Source organism: Rhinolophus ferrumequinum, chromosome 26 (genome assembly GCF_004115265.2).
Source record: "Rhinolophus ferrumequinum isolate MPI-CBG mRhiFer1 chromosome 26, mRhiFer1_v1.p, whole genome shotgun sequence".
NCBI lineage: Eukaryota > Metazoa > Chordata > Mammalia > Chiroptera > Rhinolophidae > Rhinolophus > Rhinolophus ferrumequinum.
In genome coordinates, this window is record NC_046309.1 from 15,529,111 (window position 1) to 15,555,884 (window position 26,774).

At 39.0% G+C, this 26,774-nt stretch overlaps 1 protein-coding gene and 1 long non-coding RNA gene across 7 annotated transcripts in view; one reads left to right on the forward strand and one right to left on the reverse strand.

Annotated features, from left to right (window-relative positions):
- MKLN1 (muskelin 1) overlaps positions 1–26,774 on the reverse strand; it is a 261,571-nt gene that overhangs the window by 120,447 nt on the left and 114,350 nt on the right. The window contains exon 1 of one of the 3 annotated variants that reach the window (XM_033099258.1): positions 16,245–16,368. The exons of 1 other annotated variant lie outside the window; for it this stretch is intronic. In XM_033099258.1, the coding sequence (XP_032955149.1) occupies positions 16,245–16,342 (98 nt within the window). In that variant the 5' untranslated portion in view covers positions 16,343–16,368. Of the gene's footprint in view, positions 1–16,244; positions 16,369–26,774 lie in introns of those variants that run through there. One more of the 3 variants, XM_033099257.1, reaches the window with a different exon arrangement.
- The window catches only part of LOC117018314 (uncharacterized), a 78,589-nt gene continuing 68,325 nt past the window's right edge, over positions 16,511–26,774 (forward strand). For all 4 annotated transcript variants that reach the window (XR_004422209.1, XR_004422211.1, XR_004422210.1 and 1 more), the window contains exon 1: positions 16,511–16,648. This is a non-coding gene — a long non-coding RNA (uncharacterized LOC117018314). The remainder of the gene's footprint in view (positions 16,649–26,774) is intronic.

The window sequence follows — 26,774 nt, forward strand, 5'->3', positions numbered from 1 at the left end:
TTGAACAGCACCATCAATCAACTAGATCTAATTAACATTTATAGAATATTTCATCCAACACAGCAAAATACACAAACTTCACAAGCTCACAAAGGTACATTCACCAAGACAGACCATAAAACACATGCTAATAAATGTAAAAGAATAGAAAATCATACAAAGTATGCTCTCAGACCACAATGGAATTAAACTAGAAATCAGTAACAGAAAGTGAAAAATCCTAAAATATGTAGATTAAACAACATACTTCTAAGTAATACATGAGTCAAGTCTAAATATAAATTTTAAAATACACTGAACTAAAGAAAAATGAAAATAAAATATCAAAATTTGAGTGACACAACCAAAGCAAATCTTAGAAGGAAACTTATAGCATAGGATGCACAACATTTTAAAAAGAGGATCTAAAATCTACCACCTAAGCTTCTACCTTAGGAAACAAGAGAAAAAAGAACAATTCAAGAATAAAGCAACCAAAGAAAACAAATCATAAAAAAGCAAAAATCAATTAAACGAAAAACAGGAAATGAAAAGAGAATCAATGAAACCAAAAGCTGGATGTTTGAAAATAAATAAAATTGACAAACTTCTAGCTATGAAAAAAAAAGAAGACACAAACTACTGATATCAGAAATGAAAGAAGGGTCATTGCTACTGATCACTGGATAGTAAAAGAATAATAAAATATTATAAGCGATTCTATTTCCACAAAACTGTAAAAGATGAAATGAACCAACTCCTTAAATGACATAAATTACCAACATTTAAGGAGAAATAGATCTTCTAAATAGTCCAGTAACTCTTCACGAAATTGAATCAATAATTAATAATCTTCCAACAAAAAAAATACCAGGCACAGATGGTTTCACTGCTGAGTTTCACCAAACATTTAAAGAGAACAACGATACCAATTCTCTCATTTTCTTCCAGAAACGCAAGTATAAGAAACACTTCCTAACTCTTTCTGAGCCCAGCATTACTCAAATACCAAAACCAGATAAAGACATTACAAAAAGAAAAACTCCAGCCCTGTATCTTTTATGAATATAGATGCAAAAATATTAGCTAATAAAATCTAACAATGGTAAAAATAATCACACACGACAATCAAATGAGATTTATTCCAGATATACAAGGCTAGTTCAACATTCAAAAATCAATTAATGAAGTCCAACACATCAACAGGGTAAAAAAGAAAAGTCATATGATATCAATAGATGCAGAAAAAAGCATTTCACAAAATTCAACACCCATTCATACTTTAAAATCTCAGTACACTAGAAGTAGAAGGGACCCTCCTCCAATTGATAAAGCACATCTATAAAACATCTACAGCAAACATAAAAGTGAGAAATTAGTCGCTTTCCCCCTAATATAAGGAACAAAGCACTTCTACTCAACACCATACTTAAAGTTCTAGCCAATGCGATAAGACTAAAAAAAGAAATAAAAAGTAATACAGATTGAAAAGAAAGGAAACGGACATTGTTCACAGATGACATGACTGTAAAGAAAATCCCAAAGAATCAACAACAACAACGACAACAAAAATACCCATCTTGGAACTAGTAAGTGATTAGCAAGGTTGCAAGATATAAAGTTAATATACAAAAATCACTGTGTTCCTACATACCAGCAAAGAACTGGAATGTGAAAGTAAAAACACAGTATCATTTATATTAGCACCTAAAAAAATAAAGTACTTAAGAATAAATCGAACAAAATACGTACAAGATCTATATAAGGAAAACTACAACCTCTAATAAAAGAAAATTTAAATAAATAATGGAGAGATATTCCATGTTCATGGATATAGAGCCCAATATTAAGATAACCAGCTCTTCCCTACGTAATTTATACATTCTACCCAATCCCAAACAAATCCCAGAAAGCTATTTTGTGAATGTCGACAAACCAATTCTAAAGTTTATATGGAAAGACAAAAGACGCAAAATAGCCAACACAATACTGAAGAAGCACAAAGTTGGAAGACTGACATTACCACCTTCAAGACTTACTAAGAGCTATAGTGAATCAACTCAGTGTGGTTACAGTAAAACAATAGATACACAAATCAACAGACTAGAGCCCAGAAGTAGACCCACACAAAAAGTCCACTGATCTTAGGCAAAAAAGCAAAGGCAATTCAATAACGAAAAGATAGTCCTTTCAACACAAGGTGCTGCACCAGCTGGGCATCTACATGGTTAAAAACAAAAACAAAACCTTAGACCTTTCACAAACTTAACTCGAAATCAATCTTAGACCTAAATGTAAAACACAGAAGTATAAAACTCCCAATTGTCACCCCAATAAACATTAATTAAAGAAATAAAAACTCCCAGAAGATAATACAGAAGAAAATCTATGTGACTATGGGTTTGATAATGACTTTTTAAATATATGGGTTTGATAATGACTTTTTAAATATAATACCAAAAGCACAATTCATGCAAGAAAAAATTGGTATGTTGGACTTTATTAAAATTAAAAACTTCTGCTCTGCAAAAGACACTGTTAAGAGAATGAAATGACAATCCAAAGATGGGGAGAAAATATTTGCAAAACACATATATGATAAAGGCCTGTATCAAAAATACACAAAGGACTCTTAAAACTCAAAAGAAAACAAACCAATTTTAAAACGAGCAAAACAGTGAATACTCCTCCCATCTAAGAAGATATAGTAGATGGAAAATAAACACGAAAACATGCTCCACATCATATGTCATTAGGGAATTGTAAAAACAACAATGAGATACCACTACACACCTGTTAGAATGGCTAAAATTAAAACAAACAAACAAACAAAGAAAAACTTATGACACCAAATACCATTAAGGATGCAAAGCAACAGGAACTCCCATTCATTGCTGGCTGAAATCCCAAATGGTATAATGTGACCTTGGAAAACAATTTGGCAGTTTCTTGCAAAGCTAAACATAATCTTGCCATACAATCCAGCAATCACACTCGTAGGTATTTCCCCAATTGAGTTGGAAACTTACGTCCCAACCAAAACCTTCACATGGATGTTTATAGCAGCTTTTACTCTGAACTGCCCCAAACTGAAAGCAATCAACACGTCCTTCATTAGATGAATGGACTAACTGTCATACAGCCACACAACAGAATACGATTCATAGATAAAAATAAATGAACCACCAAACCACAAAAAGACATACAGGAATCTTAAATGAATACTGCTAAATGAAAACAAATTATATGATAATCTGGAAACGGCAAAATTATAAACAGTAAAAAGATCAGTGTTTGCCAAAGGTTCAGGAGGAGAAGGGAAAAGTAAATAGAACAGAGAATTTTTAGCGGATATATAACATTATGCATTTGTCAAACCTACAGAATTTTACAAAACAGAGTAAACCTCATGCATGCAAATTAAAAAAAAAATTTAGGAAATGAGGGGCTTCAGGAAAGAATGTGACAAAAGAATCTAACTGTGTTACAAATGTATGAAACAATCTCACTAAAGGCGATGGGAAAGGTGCTGACCTGAGTAACTCTGTAAATGAATGGAGTCTGTAAGACTAAAAGCAAAGGAACTGCATGAGTGCCTAACTCTAGTCAACAGAGTCCCCACAGGACACAGACTAACAATTCTGATGCTGCTACAGGTACACTGGGGTTGAACAACTGAATAAAGACTTGGCAAGTGGTTTGATCCAGATTTCTTACTATTATTGTGAAACTTTACAGATCAGCAAGGGGAGGAGCCTACAATTATTCAACGTGCAACAATCAACAGCTTTTCTATACATTAAAAATGAACAAATGGAACCCAAAATTTAAAAACACAAAACCATTTAGAACTGCTTCAAAAGAATGAAATAAACAGAACAAAACATATACAGGAGGCTATCCTAAAAATACAAAATGCTGATGAATGAAATCAAAGACAACCTAAATAAATAGAAAGACATATTGTGTTCGTGGATTGAAAAACTCAACAAAGTAAGGATGAAATAAGAAAAAAATAACAGAATTGTAAAATCATAGAAAATGCAATCCCATAAATCAAATTTAAACTGGAAATAGCAGTATGAACTCAAGGTATACTTTTCTCAAAAAAATGTTTATTTCCTAGCTATGTCCCCTAAAAGGGTTTAAAAGAAACGACAATCCAATAGCAAGAAACATTCCTAGTTTCCAACTTGAATTCTAAACATCATTCTCTCATCAGGACACGATAGATAAAGGACATCTTGCTATTCTAAACAGCAAAAAAATACAAGACTAACAAGGTCATGTCAAAGGAACACTGGAGCAAACCTGAAGGGCCTCCCACTTGCCAAAGATGGAACAATCTGGAATCAGAAAGAATGACTGGTGAAATTTTTAAAGACACAATGAATATATAAATAGCCTAATGTGCATAAATGCTTTTCTTTTTAAAAAGGAAAAAATTTGACACCTGGTGGGTATATGTCAACTCATTACTCTAAAAATTGGTCATTAAAAAGAATTAAGCATTTACCTCGCTTTTCCAGTAAAACTGCATTTCAGAGTAACCAAAAAGCTCTAATGGATGAGGGAGAATTCTATACAGAAAAATTCCGGTTAACAAACGTGAAAGGAATGACAGCATTAGAAAAATCCAATTTTGATACCTTTAATGAGATAGCTTATTCTAACACTGATTATCTTTGGATATTAAAAGCATTAATGAAAGGTGGATGAGCAACCTTATGATAAAGGAATCAAGTTGTCACCCCAGACTTGGTGTCTCCTAAAATGACACAATACAAAGTACATGGCACCACCTAGGGAACAGTCTTTAAAAAAAAAAAAAAATCCAAAATCTGAACAAGTCTCTCCATCTGACTCTCAGTCCACACAAAGTATGACAGAGGAATTGGTCAAATGCCACTACAAAGAAGCAAGTAGACATATACAGAATGTGTGAGCCTCTTCAGGACACATGACCTGGTTTCTTCAACAAACCAATGAATGGAAGCAAAATGGGAGGATGGTACGACTGTTCTTGATGAAAAGAATTTTAAAGAAACATAACAACAAATACAGTAAGTGTTTGGATCCTGATTCAAACTACAAAAAGACATTTTTCAACAGAGAAACTTGAATATGGACTGGGTATTAGGTATTATCAAGGAATTACTGCTAACTCTGTGAGGTAAAACAATGGCATTGTGCTTATAAGACAATGTCTCTGGCAGGTAAATTCAAAGATGGCCCCAAATGATCCCTACCTTCCGGCATTCATGCCCTCTGTAATCCCTAGGAACTTGCTTCTAAACCAAAAGAATACGGTAAAAGTCAGGGGATGTCCTTCCCAGGACTGGGCTACACGAAACTGTGCCTTTCATCTGCTAGCATACTCACTCCCGTGCTGGCTTTGATGAAACAAATTACCATGTTGGAGAGGCCCACAGAGCAAGGGCCTCCTAAGGGCAGTCTCTGGCCAATAAAAACTGAATCTTGCCAACAATCACACACGCTTGGAAGCAGATTCTTTCCCACTCAAGGCTACAGATGAAACCCCAGCCCTGGCTAACTCCTTCACTACAGCTCTGCAACAGATGTGGAGCAAAGGATCCGTCTAAGCTTTGCCTGAAATCTTGACCCTTATAAACTGTGAAATAATAAACATGTATTGTTTGAAGCTGCTAAGTTTGTGGTAATTTGTTATGGAGTAATGGATAGCTCACACAATCTCCTCTCCTTTGTGCATACTGAAATATTTACAAATGAAATGATTTTATATATTCATCTTAAAATACACCAGAATAAAGAAAAAGAGGGGGGGGGTGCAGCAAATAGGTTTTAAAAAAAGGCAGACAAAATGCTGACAGTTGTTGAAGGTGGGATTCATTTTTCTCTATTGCTGGGTATGCTTGAAAAATGTTCATTAAAAGGTTTTTTTGAAAGAATGAATGAGTGAAGCAGGGGTGACAGCAAATACACACAACTCTTGTTTACCTGTGTAGAAAACATTTAAAAGAGACGTGAGGTTAAGGCAAAGTTTTTAAAAGACTAGTGAAAGCTGGTTAATGGGCATTGAATGGGGGCTGGGGAAGAAACCAAGTGGTTCATAATGTAGGAAAAAAGAAATAACTGGAATAGGATCCAAAGTACATGTAAATGAAAGAACTAATCTAGAATGATCATCCCCATCTTAATAGACAAAAAGATGGAGAAAATTAGACAAGACAAATTTCATAATGCTTTAAGTATTAACCTGGACATGTAACGACATTACTTTCATTGACAAAAACTTACATTAAGTCTAAATGAGATCTAAAATTGTTTCACATTGTTAAAATGGCTGGATTTATAAAGATGTGGATTCTAAACTCAGCTCTAATAGTTGCTTCATAAATGTCCCTGATTAAGCTTGATAGTCTTATTGGCCTCAGTTTCTGCATTTCTAAATGAATACGGACACTACACTTGGAAGAGTCATTGTTGAAAATTACAGGATGTCAATGGCCTAGCAAATAGCAGGCATCTGCTTATCGTCACCCAGAGCAAACTCAAGTCACCTTATTATTACAAGCACTTGAAAATGTTCGAGCCTGTAGCAATTGTCTCTAAGGACTCAAAGCACTTTGGGATCACACACTTACGCGTACACATTCCACACAAATGAAGTACAGCAACCCCTGGGAAAAAGAGAATGGCATCAAAATAAACAAATATTCCCATACAGCAGAATGGTAAGATAGGAAACTCTCACCAGCCAAAAATCAAACTGGAAAGCTAGCTAATGTCGTTTGGGGTCTGTAAAAAACAGAAAATCAGCTGAAACAGTCATATAAAAATAGCCATTTACTGAATATCTCACAAGGTTTAAATCATCAACCTTTTCTGAAATCAAACAACTGTCCCTTCAGAATATATTTCAAAAGTAAAAATTGCCCTTTTCTACCTAAAGCAAAGACCACTAAAGTCGGACATGATCTGGGAAAGATTTACTGCTGCTCAACATTGTTCAAACCTCAGACAAAATAACAATACATCCACAGAGGAATTAGAAAGATTTAAGACAGCAAATTCTTCCCAAGTATCCTCAAAGGCTTTATTTATATGCGATCAATTTTATAGAAATAATCATGATCATCTTTTGATGAAATCAAGTTCTCAAAATATCTTTGCTGGGCAACACTTTAACTTCATTTGAGTTACTGTATGTGTGATGGTGGGTGAGAGGGTACACTTATTTCAAAAACTACTCTGTAGTATCAACTCCTTGTTACCCGTGCCAAAAAGCCCTTAACGTCGAATCCTCTCATGTTGTATGAAAATAAATAAAAGGCTAGAGAAACTAAACGACTGACCTAAAATTACCAAGTGGCATATATACACACAACCTTCTTGTTTGTTCTTGTTTAAAGTTTACTTATTTGTTAAAACTACTTGTAAAAGTTATTTATTTGTTGAAATTAAATAAAATTGAAAACTGTGGGCAATGCTGAAACAAAAGGCATTACATTAAAAATAAAAAAAAATAATCAACCCAATTTTTACAACACTTTGGTATTTTCCTTGCAGTCTTTCCATATACACAAGCCTTCAAATGTGTGTGTGTGTGTGTAAAGATAAATTGGATCAAACCATTTAATAAGGGCTGTTTTTTGTCCCGTGGTTTTTTATGTGCCATTATATCTGAAGCATTTTCTCTACAGCATTTAAAAATACTCTAAAACTTACTTTTTAATGGCAGCCTAATAGCCCATCATAATTCAATGGTATCTCAACAAACTGTTCCATTAAATCCAATAACTCTCAGGGTAACACATCTCTATCAATAATATTAGATATTTGCTAGCGTATTAATTTGCAATCCATGCATTATATTTTAGATAAATATAAAAATAAGCACTGTCCTAAATGCCTTGAAAAAGCCGGTTAGAGTATCATAAAAATTTCAAAATACCTTATTTAATTTCCTTAAAAGAATGAAATAAAATTCAGAGTTTTGCTTTTATTATACTTAAAATGTTTTTGCATACCGTGCCTAGCCTCCTAAAGGCATTTGTAATCAAAGAATGCTTATTTCTCCTAATATGCAGAATTATAAAGGAAGAATAAATAAATAAACTAAATAAATAAATGGGAGGAGCTCTCTGACACATATGGGCAGAATAAATGTTAAGTGTGCAGAGGGGAAGACAGCAAGGGATCTGCACCACTATCAGCCAAGCTGCCTTCAGTAAATAGCATCTTTTGTACTACTGTAATTATGAAATAAATCTGACCAAAAACTAAAAAGACTTACTTAAAGCATTAAAAAGTGATGAGTCTGTTGAGAAATATGGGCAGGGCCACCAGTTCACACATGTAATGTCTAAGGAAGGACCTGACCAATGACCCAAGCTGTGTCGTGTGCCCTGTACAACTGGGCAAAGTCTACCTCAAGCATCTTCCTGCTTCTGACCAAACAAGTTCCAAATGTTAACCTCATTTCCTAAATAAGAGTTGATGAATAAGCACAAGGGTAAGGAGAAATTCCTGCTTTCAAAAAATTTGAAGAATGGTAAAATAAATTAGATTTGCCAATAAAAGAAGGCATATAACTCATTTACCTCTTCTAAGAAGTCCCTCCTCAAGCCCCAGCCAACAGTAAAAAAAGCTCCATTCTCTGAATTGCTCTTCTGATTTCTGTAGCATTTCCTGCTTTTATCACTCATCCGAACTTAGCTTTTGCCACCTTCTATTGTACTATTATGTATCACTAGTTTATCCCCAGAGATCCTGTCGGCTTGCCTATTATCCAGGAGTTAGTAGGCACCCAATAATTAATTGTGGCAAAGAAAGTAAAAAACATGAAAAGCCATAATTGCAATGTAACACTGTACAATGTAACAGTAAAGATATAGACAAAAACAAAGTTTTTCTTTAATCCAGTACCCATAGTGGCATTTGAGGTTGAAGAAAATGAAGATCATGATAGATGTCAGACTTAAATAAACTTTCAGATCTATATGTATGAATTTTCCAATCATCTGAAATTCTCTTTAAGTTCCGAAAGAAACTACATATTCTGTCCAACTAGAAGCTATTATTTTCAGCTCTTTTAAAATCCATGCCTCAGTCTGATTAAGGAAAGAATTCATAAACAAGTGTCATAAATATCTCCCATTCAATATGTAAACAAACTATAAATTTTAGGGAAAAAAACAACAACCAACTTTCTACTAACATCTCCACCACAAAATGCTTAGCAAAGTTTATGTGAACATATGCATGTATGTCTCCAAACATGTACACTGATAGGAAAGGTACATATCTTAAAAGATACAGACATGGAGCCAATCCACATACATGTATTCTGAACAAACATAAAGCAAGATAAAAGACTAGCTAAACTGTCACAGAAAGTTCTCAGAGCAACAGATTTGAAGTCAAGTAATTTGCTATCTAATTCCAGATGGTCGCTTTTCTTACTCTGTTCAATTCATATGCATTAATCAGTTTCTTGACATTATTCAAAACAGAAAAAAATTAACTAACAACAACCTGGCAGTTCCTCAGTTAAACATAAAGTATGTTTATGTTTGACCCAGGCTTTCCACTCCAAGGCATTTACCCAAAAGAAATGTAAACACACAACCATACAAAAACTTGTACACAAATGCTTACAGCAGTACTATTTATAACAGCCAAAAAGGAAATACAACCCAAATGCCCATCTACTAATGAATGAACAAAATGTGGTATATAGATACAATAGAATATTATCAGTCATAGAAAGTATGTAGTACTAACACAGGCAACAGCATGGATGAGCCTTGAAAGCAGTATGCTAAGTGAAAAAAGCCAATCACAAAAGACTCCATATATATGATCTCATTTATATGAATGCCTGGAATAGGCAAATCTATAGAGACAAAAAGTAGATTACTAGTTAATTAGGGATGGGAGAGTAAGCAGATAATAGCTAAAGGGTACGATTTTCTTCTTGAGATTATAAAAATTAGCTACAGTGATGGTCACATATATCTCTGAATATACTAAATTGTACACTTTAAAGAGCAGAACTGCATGGTATGTGAATTACCAAACCAAAACCATTATTATATAAAAAAGTCAATTAACAGATACTTATGTTCAAGAAATTGGAGGAAATGATCCTTATCCTAAAGTTAATCAAAGTATTGATAACACACTCTGAAACAATTAAAAGCCATTAGGCAAATCCGATTCTGTAATAAACTGAGCTTTAAAGTCTTCTCAAGGTCTCACTAGAAATACTGTCTGTAAGAATTATAAATAACTTTATAGTAACTTTCTAAAACTCCAAGATAGATAAGAAGTTTTCTCCTGTTCCAAATCCTTCCAAATACAACACACCCTCTACCCCAATAACTAACTTCACTTAAAATATTCTCAGAAATTGCTGAAAACCATGAAAATTTACAGCATGGCTGTAAAACTTACTAGTTATTTGATATTCTGAACACGGCCAGTATGTGACTCCCTCTAGCCCCAAACCAAACTTGCATTAAAAAGAGAAAAGCAGTCAAAATGCCTAGTTAATCACTCATTTATTGATTTAATAAACACTATTTATTGATTTAATAAACATTTCAGAAACATTTATTGATTTAATAAACATTACAACGATGAGAGGGAAAAAACTCCACAGTACCTATGGAGCCTGTGGTCTAGTTGGGGGATAGCTATTTATCAAGTAATCATACAAATAAATGCATAATTAAAATTTTATAAAGTGATACATGAGAAAGGCACACACTTGTATGAAAGCATTTCACTGTTGGGGCAGGAAAAGGGATGCCAGACACCCTGGGGGGACAGGGCTTCCCAAGAAAGTGCTGTTTCAGCTGAAGTATATAAGTAGGAGTTAGGTTTTATGGCTCTTCTGATCAAACTACTTAAATCCAAAGGGAAAAGGGGAGAAAAGGGACAATGAGAGTAAGGGAAAAGGGGACATATCCAAGGATGCTTAAAATACGAGTAATTTAATATTTCTATTTATAAAAAAACAACATGCCTTAACAACAAATACACAGGTAATGACTATAATAAATATCAGTCATACTAAAGGAATATAAGGACATTAAAAAAGTATTAAATGCTAACAATATTTACAAACCAGCAAATTTACATTAGATCCAAGTATCTTCCTTCTAAACATTGTCTTCACATAAATAATATTCCCATGAAAGTTTCATAAAAAGATAGAGAATATAAAAGTCACATTATAGGAAGGAAAAATATATACTTATGGCAAAGATTAAACTCTTAATTTCTGAACCTCATAAACAAGTATCAAAAAAGACTTCTAAATCATCAACTAAATCAAGAATAAAATCTCATTTTAACTCTTAATTAGTGGTTAAAACTGCTAACAAATAATGTTATATCATTCCATAATTTTTCCCATTGGATATTAGGAATAATCAGTTAAGATGTCAAAAGGCAAAAGGAAGAAAAACACAAATAAAAATCTGGGACTCACGTGTCAGCTTAATATATTAATATAACCATGAGAAATTCATAAGCCTACAAGACAGAACAGTCTAGTCCGTAAGAACTACACACAGATTTCTGCTTTTGGATACGACAGGAAACCCTATAGCAGAACAACATTCCCTCTTAGAACCAGAAAGGCTGTGTAACAAAGAAAAAAGTTCTTAAGATATCAGAGACTTTATCAGGCAGCTAAGACTTGAGATGCCAAAAAATCTCATTCTGTGCAGCTTTCCCTTCCCCTCTCAGCTCATTCCATCTATTCCTTTACTGGCACAGGGAAAGCGAGTGAGAAACCAAGAAAGGGGATGAAAAACTGGGAAAAGACAATCATTCAAGGACAAAAAAGTCAGCAGAACTTTTAGTAATTTCATGGGGCCAGGAGAACAAAACTTGGTGGTTGGGTCTTGCCATGACACCCAGGACTTGGGAAGTCAAAATCCCATAGTGAAGGGAGGCACAGAACAACAAACCTGCCACTTCTGATTTTCCTTTTGAGGCATTTGTCTGTTCTTAAAGTGCACAGAGCCAAGAGGCTAAAAGACCAGCAGAGGCCCAAGAAAAACGCAGTCTCTCAGCTGAGTTCCCTGGAGGGTCACTAATGATGGGCAAATCAGAGGTTTACAAAACCTAAAACCCAACCTCAAGTCAGCTCAGCTCTTGACTACTGAGGTGCTCTGCCTGTATTCCATCTGCCTACCACAAGATGGGTGAATCCTTTCTAGAGAAATATATCATTAAGTTTGTAACTTTAACTTTAATTGTATTTAAATTCTGCATATAATGTCTGGCAAGCAATCAAAAGTTACCCCCCCAAAAAGGAAAGAAAATAGTGGTAATAATAATAAGCAGATCAACCAAGATATTTAACCAAAAGGAAAGAAAAGAAACAGACCTACAGGTGAACCAGATTTTGGAGTTCACAGACACAGACTTTAAAGTATCTTGATTGATATGTTCAAGAAAATAGATGACAGTATATGAAGATTTTCACCAGGGAATTACAATCTATCGTTAAAGAAAGAGGAGTCGGGGAAGAAATTCGACCACTAAAAAAATACTGAAATTCTACTACTAAAAAATACTATAGCTGAAATCAAAGGGAACAAATTATGGGGTTAAAGCAGATGGGGCATAGTTGAATAGAGAATTAGTGAACTGGAATATAGGCAAGTAAAACCTATCCAGAATGGAATAAGGAAAGAAAAAAGTGATAGAAAAGACAGAGAAAAGCATAAGGGACAAACGGGACATGATGAAAGGTGTAGTACAGAATTTAATTGGAGTCACAGAGAAAAGCAAAAAAAGAATGGGGCAGAAATAATATCTGAAGAATCTCAAATTTTTTTCAGAACTGCTGAAAGACTCGTGCTACCAGAAACCCCCAACAGAGTAAATACAAAACAAACTAATTGTATTCTTAGGTGCTAATAGCTACAGCTATAAAATTAAAATAATTCTTGAATGACTGAAATACAGCAAATTCAGACCACCTACAAAACAGGTGTATCTTATCCTCATGTAAAACACAAAGTCCTTGTCTCAGGTCCCCAAAAAGAATTTATTAAAAATCTACAACATTTACCTAAAAACTAATGCAAATAATAGAGCCATTTGCCTATCTCAAACAAAATTTTTTAATGTAATATAAACCCTCCCAGCATTTGATCAAGATAAAAAGTACTTCTGCATAAAAGGAAAATGGAGATGCTCTGAGAAGAGTCATAACTTGCTAAAAGTCACAGAGATCTAATTTTGGAGCCAGCTCTGCAGATTCAACCTTTAGTTCTCCATCCACCTCGTATTTTTCCTTTCCTCAGTGTCTTTATTTTTCTAAAGTTCTAAGATTACCAGACAGAATATCAGAACTTTCAGTGGCCAGTCAAGTTCCCGAGCCAGGCCAGTGTCTAATCTGGGGGAGGGAGGGGGGCCGGGGAGGGGAGTTGAATACCTTTAAACTAGGGTTTCACAATTCAGTGGATTGCAGGAGCAGATGGGATTGTAATGAATCCTCAAATTCATGTGCACAACCACCATTGTCTAGAGACCAAATAAATAATAAATCTCACAAAAGTGTACTATTTTCCAAATGTATGTGATTGATAAAATCAAAATTCATTTAAAAGTCAAAATGAAGGAAAAGAAATTATTGGAGCGATGTCACTTTGAATTACATAAGCATTCTCTAGACATCTCTTAAGAAAATGCCTGACCAAAACCACATTCTTAACCCCAAATTCCTAAGGATGATGCCAAAATAAAGCAGGGTACGTAGAAATAGCAAGTTTCCTACACAGGCAGCAGGGAAATAAACCGCTACCTGTAATTCAACAATTCAACCTCTAGGAACTGATCACATATGAGTCCCAAGATCTGTTTTCGTAAGGCAAACTCTCAGTACTCCTAATGGTCAAAGAACAACAACAACAAAACAAACCCAGAAAGCCTAAAAATCCAACGGTAGCGGACCAATTAAGTAAAATGCCAATTATTACATGGATTATAATATAGCATAACAAATGACAATACAGAAGAATATTTAGTAGCATGGGAAAATATTTATCATAGTATATGAAGGAGGAAAGAGAATACAGCAACAACAAACGAGACAAAATCAAATTGAAAAATACATATAGACACAACAAAATATCTGGAACGGTATATACCAACGGGTGATGGTATTCAGGGTAATTTATATTTTGTTTCTGAAGGTTTATATTTTGCAAATATTCCACAACAGACTTAAGAGTGTTTTTTTTTGTTGTTGTTTTTTGCAATCAGTACCAAAAGAGCAATTCAGGCATGTGACCCAGCAGTCACAAAACTCTCCAACTCAAGCTCCGTAAAACTCAGCTATAGTCCTTCAAAAAAAAAAGTTCAGATTACTTTTCTACTGTAATAGGTTAGTGCTTTAAAATAAAAACTATACCGCATAAGTCAACTATCATAAGGATTAAATAAGACACTGTAAGTGAAAGCGTTTGAAAGTTAAATATACATTAAATACTAGTTTATGAATAGATTTGTGAAAATTATAACAGATTTCTCCAATTTCAAACAGCTGCCTTCTTCTGACCCCAAAACTAGTGCTCTGCGGCCAGGATAATGAGACATAAGTAAGAGTGAAGTTGCCATCCCATTAAATCATTTCCTGCTTGAAATATACTCTTCCCTTTTTATTCCTAACTCAGACGGGACTTGATATCCAAGTCTCATCCCTACACTAGAAGTTTAAAGAGTGGAATCCTGGAAGTAGCCTAACTCAAGACCGGGAAAATGTCTCCACAGTTACTTGTTCAAGCAATGCCACCCAATGCCTGTCTGTGATCCTAACCTGGGTATAGAAAAACGATGATTATCTTCAGATTCAAGAATGTGTTAGCCCTGGAAATCAGAAGTACCTAGGGCCACATTTCAACTCCAGCTGAAGGCTAGAAATGTTTACCTGGCTCACTTTCAAATTAAAAGCAGGATTCCAGCATCAACCAGGGACACAGCCATAGAGCAGCTATCAATAGGACACACAGGCCAGATCAGACCACTGGTCACTTGGCACCCTTCACTGAACCAAATCCTACTGAAGGCCTGACTGCCAACCCTTGACCTGGAGAACAGAACAAAGGACTAGCAGTCAAGAGTTAGATTCTTCTAGCCACAGCTCCATTTTGAGATTCAGGACAGATTTGACCAGAGAAATCAAATTTGAGAAAATGGGAAAAATTTTTGAAGTATCAGTATGCTTCTCAGATCTAGTCACTTGCTCAGTAACATAAAAATTTATTATTTGTAACTTGTTTTGTTCATAAAATCATTCCCTGGGCTTGTGCGATGACGGTGTGTGGGGGGGGGGGGCCCAACAAGTAACTTTTTTTCAGGGTCTGCACCGATCTTAAAACTTTACTGAATCAGTTTATCTATCTATATGTAAAGCTGGAATTCAATTTGCTCCTTCTCTCAAAGATAAGAATACTGGATTAAAGTACTTTCAGCATTTCAGAAGGAAACTGCTACCGAAAAACCCACGGTAGTAATGCAATGGAACCAGGGGTGGAAGTCAAATTCATTCAAGTCAGGCTTTTCTGTCTGTATTTGAATTTTGGGGTTGGGAAATTGATCTGTCTGTGTGTCTCGAGTGATAACATAATGGAACTCTTCTGTCAGGTCCCTCCTGCCCACTCCCTGTCTTTTTTCAGAACGACCAGCCGGGAAAAGATGCGCCCTTTGCTGCGTCTCCCCATTTGCCAGGACTCCGATGAACTGCACAACTTTTCAGCCTTCGGTGACTTGCACGACTCTTTCGGTGCTCGTCACTTGTAATGACGACCCCCTCCCCGAAAATGCTCTTCTCAGCATTACACTTTGTCCTGGCAACAAGCCAATGAGCCCCCCGTCTCCGGCCAGCTCGGACGACCTTAGACATCTCCACCAGTTCGCCCGCCGTCGGGACCCCGAAAGCTCCGACTCCTGCCCCCCCTTCCCGAGCTGCCCGCCCCCCAAACCCTACTCAACCCCCAAATCCCGGGCATAGCATCACCGGCTCCCAGTTTTCCTAAGCGCTCTGAACCCGCCACCCACCTCGCGCTCCGGACCCTCACCCCTCCCCGAGTCAGGGGCGGACAACGCTCTCGGCGGCTGGAATGACTCCGGAGGCCGCACGTCCACTCACCAGGCCCCGCCTGGGCCTCTCGGCTCGGCGCCCTCCACTGCCCCCCTGGCCCCGCCGTGCTTACGCCGCAGAGTAGGGAAGCACTAGCCCAGGGCCCGGCACTTACTCAGGAAGGTAGGTGGAGGAGAAGGAGCTCCACTTGTGTAGCGCGTAGGGCAGAAGCCGGCACTCCGGCGCCGCAGCAACAGCCCCGCCAGCCGCCATCTTGTCAGCACCGTAGCGGCAGCCTCCGACCGCCGGCCGCGCTGGGAGGAGGGAAGGGGCGTGGCTTGCTCTTAAAGAGACCGCGCCCCGCGTCGGCCGTCGGCTCCCTGGGTCTCCCCGGCAGTGTTACCGCTACCTGGAGGGGGCTGAGGCGCGCGCGCAGGTGCGCGATTCTCTCCGAGTTTCCGACGCTGAACCAACCCTCCTTAATTACTTACAGAAAGAGGGACGGGAGTGTGAGCATCTGAGAGACCCTCCTGTAGGACTTGGAGGGAGTGGCGCACAGGACTTTCCTTACAAGCTGAGGTAAGGAGAATTCCCAGAATATTATGAAAATAAATACATTGCGGTTATGGGCCAGGAAGGCAACAGACGAAAACAAACTTGGAGAAGGGACGTCTTTGCGACTTCGGTAAACCCCTGCCTTCCCCACTTTATAAATCCTTGAAGGACCCAGCCTCGAAGGGAATTGAAGCGAAATAGCGACTCGCCTTTCCCTGTGGCGTTGTCCTGGTTTTAGATGTCCTGTCCCCGTGTTCCAGAGTCACACGGAGACAGGAAAAAGGAAATGCTCGCGTGCTGTGCGCCTCTCCTTGTAAACATTTGTTGTGAGCCCTCTCCTGCGACTCTTGTGGGATTGGTTTGCTCAGTCACAACATTCACCCCCCAGGCCAGAAAAAAAAAATCCTTACGGCGCTGGGAAGCTGTGTGTCATCATTTTTCCAGCTGGTAAATCTGCCCACTTTTAATTCTGACACAGATGTAGCCCAAAGGTTCAGAAGGAGCCAGAGACAAGAGTTCCAAGAAAAAGACTAGAGAAGGAATTGCTCTGAATGCCGTGTGGGCGCGATACCAGCCTCTTAATCGGAAAGGGAACGCTTGCCCTCAATATCTGACAGCTTTGGATAACGTTCCCATTAAGTACCTGCTGGTCAGGGTTATGCCTGTTTATTCCTTGGCTCAGCCGCTGCAGTCACCAAAGTACTCATCACTCGTTGTCCAAGACGTCCTACCCCTGAAAGCCTGGACAGTATCTTCCTCTCCCCCTGACAGAAGGAAAAACTCCTGCAAAAGAGTCTCAGTAAATGGCCCAGGGCGTTGAAACACCTCCCGAATTGTATTCTCCTCCTGTTAGAATCATTAACCCGCCCCAACTTCCTCAACTCCTTTCCTGACTTCCTATTTCCAGGGGGGAACACTTAGCCGTGGCCGCCACTAGCGTATCAGATCCAGGAAGCTAAACAGAAAGGCCACAATATGTCACCCTTTACCAACCATCACAGGGGCTTTGAGGGTTGCGGCGCGTTGGAAAAGTCTGTGTTCCTCCAAGGAATGCTATCACCTCAGTGACGCGAGCTGCGAGTGCGGAGACAGCGGGAGAGGCCAGAGAAGGTTCCTTCCAAAGATGATTCGGGGTTGTCTTTGAAGAAAAGAGATACTTTTAAGGAGAGCAGATGAGATGGTGACTCGTTCAATTAGTTTAAAGCCCCGAATTTGCTAATTGCACCTCTTACCCTAATGTGTAAAGAACAAGAGTCCTTAGAGTTGTGGTTTATGAGTGGTCTTTTCATAAAACACACATAAGTTCTTCCTAAGACGATTTTCTATAACTTGCGGTGACTTTCTGTTCCCTTGGGGTACCATCCACCGTTCTTAGCAGAGGCCTTTCCTATCCTGCTTTGATTACCACTCCAGCCGTCTCTCTCTTTTCTCTCCTTTGCCCTCTTTCCTCTGGCCACACCAAACTAATGCACTGAATTGGCTCCTGTAACTTGTGCTCGCTCTGGCCTCCGGGGCTTAGTCTAAGCCCAGCCAGGAATAGTCTCCGCCATTCTTCACCTGCCTAACTCCCATTTTTCAGATGATTTCATTCTGGAAAAAGAGTTCCTCATAAGATTAGGTGTCATTTTCCACATTTCCCTTGGCACCCTGAGTTTCCCTCCGTATCTTAGCGAACATCACAATATCTTCTAATTTCCTCTTGATTTCTCATTCTCTCTCCCTAAACTGTAACTCTCACGAAGGTAGGACTCATACATATGTTGTTTATGGTTGTATCCTCACTCTTGTAAGAGTGTCCAGCACATAGTAGATGTTTAGCAAATCTTTATTGAGCAATAACTGAATTGCCCTAAAAGAGAACATGGTTTGCGAAGGAAAAAGAATGCCAGAACTTCTCAGACTGCAAACATGTATCCCACAAAGAGTGTAAAGACCCAGGATAGCATGGCTTGCCTGCCGCACAAATTTTACAAATGGCAAAAGAAATCATTCGTACGTTAACGTAAATACAGAGAGATATGATACGGACCCCCAAATTTGTGTAAATGTTAAGATAAAATAGACAACAAATTTCAAGTTTTGCAGGAGTCTGCTCCTGCTCAGATCTCCTAGGGGTACACCTTTACCTCCTCTGCCTTTGGGGCCTTGCTTTAGGTGACAGGATTTAGTGTAAGGATACATGGGGAAGGCCTGAAAACTGGCAGCAGCCATTTAGTCCCTCCAGTTCTCCCATACTTCAAAAATTGGACATATTGATGGCCTCCTGGAGAGCTGGATAATGGATCAGTTTTTAGGGATCAATAGCTCTAGTGACGTAATCATCTTGTCTTCCCTTAGAAGTCATCGTCTTTTACTCTCTGCTGCCTTCTAAGTATGGTTCTCATAGTCATTACTTCTCAGAGAGAGTAACTGCTTGTAAATGATTTGGTTGGTCGCCATTCACTATCTTTTCCTGCAAAGAAAAAAAAAGGTTTACTGAGAGTCTGTGATGTACCAGGCCATGTCCTAGATGCTAGGAGACAGGAATAAACAGGCAAGCCAGACAAAGATCCTGCTTTCATGGAGCTTACATTCTGGTAGGACAACATATAATAAATACAATAAGCAAATGAGTCAACTAGACAATTTTAGTCTGTGCATTTTAGGTGCTAAAAAGAGACTACACCAGAGTAATACTTCGATGGGATGGTAAAGGAAAGCTTCTCTAAGAAGGTAATACTTGAGCTAATACCTATACAAATAGAAAGTGCTAGCCATGCAAAGGCTAGATAAAAAACATTCCAGGCAGTGCAAATGGACCTGTGGCAGGAAAACGGTTGGTGTGTTCCAAGAATAGAAAGTGTGGCTGGAGCATAGTGATGGAGGGGGAGAGTAGGGCCAGACCAAGTAGGGCCCCAACAGTCCTCGTAAGGAGTCATGACATGGAAATGGAACCTGTGTAGGAATCCAAGCCACAGAATAGCATAATTCACTTCACATTTTGTGAAGAAATGATGGTGGCTTAGCCGAGCAGAGGAGATGGAGAGAAGTGGTTGAATTGGGACACATTTTGGAAGTAAAGCCAACTAGACTTGCTGATGAGGGAGAGAAGGCAGGAAGAAAAGGAAAGAATCCAGGATAACTCCTGGGTTTAGGGTTTGTACCACTGAGTAGATAGTCATGTTTTTACTGAGAGGGGAAGATTTGGGGTTGGAACACTTCTGAGGTAGAAGGAATCAAGAATTCTGCCTTCTGTGTACTGTATGGGGGATGCATAATAGATATGCAAGTGGAATTGCCAAGTATCCAATATACAGACCTATACTGCTCAGTCTTCTATCAAGCCACCTCATAGACCTTCGGCCTTCTTCATATCTAACCAATCAGTGGTTGCTTTTTGGGGGTGCTTAAGCACTGCTTCCTGGGTCAGTGAATTTTTCTCTGAGTAGCAGAGTCATCATAACTCTAGGTAGAGCAGCTCTAGATAGAAGAAACCATCTGTAGGAGACTTCTGCAGAAGGGTCTAGGAATACACGAAGAGTCTAGGAAAAGAAAACTAGAGTATACATTGAAAATCTTAGTTTCAGTCTCACTTCTGCTACTTTTCTAGATCTGAGACCATGGGAAAGTCACTGAACTTCTTTGAGTTTCATTTTCCACCACTATAAAATGTATTTAAACTAAAATCTGTTTCACCAGGGGTTTTGAAGATCAAGTGAAGGAAGAGTGCCTCGCTTGTTGGCTATGATATATTATAACATAAGTTCTCCTTTAATTCTCACAGAAACTCTGAGAGATAAATATTTCACAAGTGAGAAAAATAAGACCCAGAAAGGTTAAATAATTGTTTGTTGTCTTTGGTTTGTCCCTCCAGATGTGCGGGAGGGAAGAGAGTAAGGTTGGGTATTTGTTCTCTTGACTCCCTGGCTGTAAGGTCACTCTGGGCTGACTGGCCCTTACAACCAAAGGGAGCAAGTTCTCCTCCCAAGTGGCCTCTCCACACAGATCTCTCTGGTTTGGGGTTCCAGAACCCTCCTTGCTACCTGTGGTTTCCCGGTATGTTCTCACATCTTTATAAATAGTCTCTTTAATAAACCTCTCAGATTACCCAATTGAGAATGCCATCTGTTTCCATCTGGGACCCTAACTAATACAATAACTTATCTAAGGAAATATATCTAGTCAGTGACAAAGGCAGAATCTCTTTGGTTCAAAAGCCCATCCTGTTTAGTGGAATCCCATCCTTCTCCTGTGGGAAGAGACTTAATAAACTATAAAGTATTATACTGTTCAGATACAAGATACTGTCAAATAATGAAGACTACCAGAGTTAAAAAAAAAAAAATACAGCTGATTTTCTTTCCAGGCAAAGGAACATGCCAATTGGCTGAAGGAGAAAAGAAGGTGTTTTTAATTGTTAGGAATGGGTTTCATGGTTGTTACAGTAATTAAAGATTAAAACAAATACTCTAAATAGGCTAGAATAAATCCGTAGCTCTGTACATGATTGGTTAAAACAAGCCCCATACTTTATTGGTCAGGAATAAAAAGGCTTCAGATATGTCATGTAAGGGTCTTGCTTTAATTTACCAGGGTCATTCACAGTTCATGGTGTCTTTAACAGCTTTCGCTGGTTAGCAGAGTGGAAGCACAATATTCAATGCCCTATCTCCTAGGCAAGCTGTGCTGTACACGGAAGAACTTCTCTTTACGATATTATTATGCAGCAGATGAAGAAACTAATACCCAAATATGTTAGATGTCATGCATAAGGTCACTTACTACAACTGGGCTGTTACAGATCTGAATCTAGAACCCAAGTGTCTAATTCTCAGTCACTTTTTACCTAGTCTAATTGGTGGGAACTTTTTAGTTCTATCCTTACATTATTCTTTAAATCCTCTATAACTAGCACATGTAGATAAGAAATATTTCCTGAATTGAATCTCTTAGTCCCTCCTGGATTTCTTGTCACTAATTGTCTTGGTCAGTCGAGTCTGTTATAACAAAAATATGACAGACTGGATGGCTTAAACAACCAACACTTATTTCGCACAGTTCTGGAGGCTGGGAAGTCCAAGATCAAGGTGCTGGTATATTCAATATCTGGTGAGGGCTCTCTTCCTGGTTTGCAGACAGCCACCTTCTTGCGTCTGCTCCAAAATGCACACCCTCACATGTAAAATATTAATACATTCATTTCATCCCAACGAACCCCCAAATCTTAACTCATTCCAACATCAACTCTAAAGTCCAAAGTCTCATCTTAATATCTAAATCAGATATGGGTGAGAGACTCATCCTAAGGCAAAATTCCTCTCCAGCTATGAGCCTATGAAACCAAATCTGCATACGATAGACTTTCCCATTCCACAAGGGAGAAACAGGAAGGAAGGGGTGATTAGTCCCAAGCAAGTCCAAAACCTAGCAAGCCAACTCCATGAGATCTCAAGACTTGAGAATAATCCCCTTGTCTCGATATTCTGCCTTCTGAACTCCCTCTCCTCCCCATCCCACTTCCCGATTACCCCCTCACCAGCCCCATCCTCACCCCTCTCCTCAGGGCTCTGCCTGGTGGAGGTCACAGCCCTACAGCTCCTGGCAGCCAAGGCTTTGGGTGGAGGCTGTCTGGCCTGTTGCAATGCCCCCCACCTTTTGAAACCATGGAGGCAGTCCTGATGATCTCTGAATTGGCTTCAACGTCATTCTTCCCTTGTCTTGAAGAATAACTTTGTTCTTATTGAATATTTCTATGGTCCTGATCCTATAAAATCCAAGAGGTTCAACAGTCTTCCTTCATTCCGTCCCCTTCAGTTCAAACCTAGGTGTTCCTACTGGGGTGGCTCTTTAAGTCTATAGTTCACATCCACACTGACTTGCTTATCAAATGGCCAGGTAGCCACACCCTTGGTGTTCTTTTCCAAACACTGCTTTCTTCTTCTTCTCCTCCTCCTTTTTTTGTTTTTTTGTTGTTGTTATTGTTTTTTTGTTTTATGGACAGGCTGAGAAATTTCCAAATCTTTAAATTCTGGTTCCTTTTTCGTTTAACAGTTCCACCATCGACTCATTTTTCTCTTTTTGCATTTTACTATAAGCAGTTAGGAGGAACCACGCCACTTCTTCAACGCTTTGCTTAGAAATCTCCTCAGCTAGATGTCCAGTTTCATCACTTGCAAGTTCTACCTTTCACAAAACACTAGAACACAAACACAGTTCAGCCAAGTTCTTTGCCACTTTATAACAAGTATCATCTTTCCTCCAGTTTCCAGTAATATGTTCCTCATTCCTGTATGAGACCAGAATGGCCTTTACTGTCTATTATCTACCCACATTCTCTGCATGATTATTTATGTATTCTCTAAAAAGATAGAAGCTTCCTCTCCAGCTTTCCTCTCCACGTTCTGAGCTCTCCCCAGAATCACCTTTAGGGGTTCCTTCCCAGCAGTATTCTACCATGCACCTCAAAAATCTTCCAGCCTCTGACCATTACCCAATTCCAAATCTGCTTCTGCATTTTTAGGTGTGTGTTACAGCAGTGCCCCCACTTCTCTGCACCAATTTCTGTCTTAGCTCAGGCCACCCTAACAAATATATCATACACTAGGTGGCTTAAACAATATACATTTATTTCTCACACTTGCAGGCCGGAAAGTCCAAGATCAAGGCACTGGTAGATTTGGTGTCTGGTGAGAGCCTCACTTGCAGATGGCTCCCTTGTTGCTGTAGCCTCACATGGCAGAGAGAGAGAGAGAACTCTGGGTTCTTCATCCCTGTATACGGGCACTAATGCCATCAGGGGGTTCCACCCTCAAAACCCCATCTAAACATAATTACCTCCCAATGGCCCCATCTCCAAATAACACCACATTGGGGATTGGGGCTTCAAGATGTGAAATTTGGGGGGACACATTTAGTCCATAGCACTGATTTGTGATTATATTCTTTTAAAAATAAAAGGAATTTGCTTAGGGATCACCTACAGATCAGAAGACTAAAAAGAATTAAAGGCATGGGGGCTGTCAATCTATTTTTGCTCAGTAACTGAAGAAAACCACCTTGGGGATTAGAAGAGTGAACTTGCCCCAGTATAATTCCCATTGGACGTTTCTTGTATGCCAGGAACTTACGTGTATTATCTCAATTAACCTTCACAATAGCCCTGCAAGTATAAACTCAGATTCTTGGCGGTGAAGATTCGCCAAACTCTATTATCCAGTTCTCAAATATGTGCATTCCTAATATCAACTGAGGATTCAGGATTCGGAAGGCCAAGAGAAAGAATCTAATGTATTCCTGAAGATAACAGTTTTGCCCCAAAACTCATGGCTCCCATATTAACTCATTTCCACTTTGTTATTGTTGCTTGAAATCATTTCTTTGAGCCCAACACTGCAAAAGGAACAGATGAAAAGCAAATACCAATGTTTTGTTTGCTAAGTAAGGGCATATCTTACGAGGTCGGACAATTAAGCTCACAAACTCATCCTAAAAAAAGTGCTACTTACCTCATTGCTGAGTATCACTACGGTCACCTTCGAAGTTCTCGCCTTGGGAAGCTATGCACCAATGCTAGTGCCTAGTCTACCCTTCAAAGCAATTTTGGAACTTTTTCTGGAATGGCCATCAGAGCTGTCGTCATATTGCCCTTGATGTCCTGAATGTCATCAAAATGTCTTCCTTTCAATATTTCCTTTATCTTGGGGTAAAGAAAGAAGTCATTGGGGGCCAGATAAGGTGAGTAGGGAGGGTGTTCCAGTACAGTTATTTGTTTACTGGCTAAAAACTCCCTCACAGACAGTGCTGTATGAGCTGGTGCATTGTCATGATGCAAGAGCCATAAATTGTTGGTGAAAAGTTCAGGTCGTTCTCATCTTTTTCACGCAGCCTTTTCAGCACTTCCAAATAGTAAACTTGGTTCACTGTTTGTCCAGTTGGTACAAATTCATAACAAATAATCCCTCTGACATTAAAAACAACTGTTGCAACAAGTTCACGAACTTAATTGTCAGACCTCCTATTTATTTTCTAGGGCATGGGACCTTCCGCCTGGGCCCAGTGGGGGCTTTGCCCAAGTCATAGGTGGACATTGAGACTAGCTTCAGGTATGAAGCTCGGGTCTGTCTTCTCCCAGGAGGTGGCAGCAACAGCAGTCTCAGCCTGCTGGAGAAAACAGAATTCATCCTTTTGCCTGTTGGCATCCAAACCTAGAAATTCCTGGTTCGAGCGACCACTTTATCCCTCCTTTGGTTTGCTGAGCTTGGTTGGAGCCGGGGCACAGGGAGTGCAGGAACTGGCAATAATTCCTCTCTGACGTGCCTAGTTATTTTTATAAACACTTCTGTCTGAGCTGTAACCTTGAAGCAAGTGTGAAGAAGAACCAGGAAGTCTGTGGCCAGGGAAAAGCGCTCCAAAAAGAAACAAATAGTAACTCAAACATAACTCAAACATTTCCATCCACACAGGCAGAAATCCACAGGACCCCCCCCTCACCATTTGGTGCCACACAAGGAATATAAATTCGAGACCCGGCCCCGCCTCCCAGCTACCAACCAGCTGACCTTGTCATGGAATCTGTCAGAGCTGCAATTTCCTCATCCATGTGGTATGGACGAGGTGATCTTTAAGTGCCTGCAAATTCTTAAATTCTGAGTTACTGTACGTTTTATTTTCGGGATTAAGTAGGGTTGGGCCTTTACCCTTTCAAAATTTAAAAAAATCCCAGACAAAACAAAGCACTACTGGTTCCACGTTAATCCCAGGTGAGCACATATCCTGGTTCGGTGAACACTGCCAGCTGCCTAGGAGGTGGGCAGGAATCCCAGGAAATGTCTGAACACCACAGCTAGGGATGAACTGTCAGCTGCTGGGAGTTGCTTTGCAAATTACGACATCTAAACGAAGCTGACAAAATAATATTCCAAAAAGCAATTAACACTGATTCCTGATGTATTTGGAACCAGAAGTCCTTTTGGGAAAATTGAAACTGGCTCAGAAAAATTACCCCAGCCCTCTGGGTAGAAATATTTGAGGTTAAGGGGATTCTTCCGTCAGATCTGTTGGTGCTTTTGTTCCATCAGCTGGTCTTTAGTGAAGGAGGACACAAAATGAGGTCTCATTTCCCCCTGCTTCATCCTGCTTGTGCTTACCTTCATTGCCTGGACTGCTTACATTCATTCAGTAAACACTTATTGGGCACCTAGTGTATGCCAGGTGCTGGGAGTACACCTAGCTAGGAAGGAGCTGACCATCAAGTAGTCAGCTATTACATGGGCCAACACACAAAGAATTTAGAAAACCAGGATTAGCATATAAAAGATAAAGTTATAATAGTAGACATAGTGGTGGTAGCAGTAGCATTCGCTTCATCAGACACAGGCCAAATACCACATTTTCTAATTAAAGCTATCCCCCAGAACATAGTAGAATCATCTAGAAATAATCCCATAGTCCTATAGGTATTGGCCTCTGTGGGTCGGTCAAGGCAACAGCCCTCTCTTCAGCCCTATTTCACTTGAAAAGTCATCACATTAGAATCTCTTCCTGGGTCAGGAAGCTCTGGCTCTAGAAGGTCACTAAATGGAAATATGTATATGTTACCTGGCATGAAAGGAGCAGGGTGAGTGGGGACATCCTCCTCCTTTACCTTTTCCTTTTGAGAATATTAGCGCAGGTTATGGGCAGGTTAAATACGTTTCAATGTTCCTGCAACAGAGGGAACTGGGGAAATGACAGAAATAGGAGAGAATGTTGATAGCAAATTCTGGGTGTCTCCACACTAGAAAAGAGAACCATATCCAGCTTGGAGACCAGGTCAGAGAATAAGGGAACATAGGAATGTCCAGTGGTACCAGGGACGGAGCTGCGTTATATGGTACAACAAACAAGCAGAAAAGAAGCAAACCATTTCTCCTGGTTCCCCCATATCTCAGATGAGTCTGGGGAGGTCAGCTGGTTTGTCTTCAAAGAGACACCAGATGCCCTCGTAATGTTGGAATCATGTAAAATCATTTCTCAAATGCAAATTTGGATAGAGACCTTTCCTATCATGTTGATAATGTTGATTGATTTTCCTCCTGTATATTTCCAAATAAGCTCAAAGTGGTCTTCTCCCTCACCCTCTACAACCAGTTGTCTGCAATGCCGGTTACTAAATACATAGCACCAAGTTTGA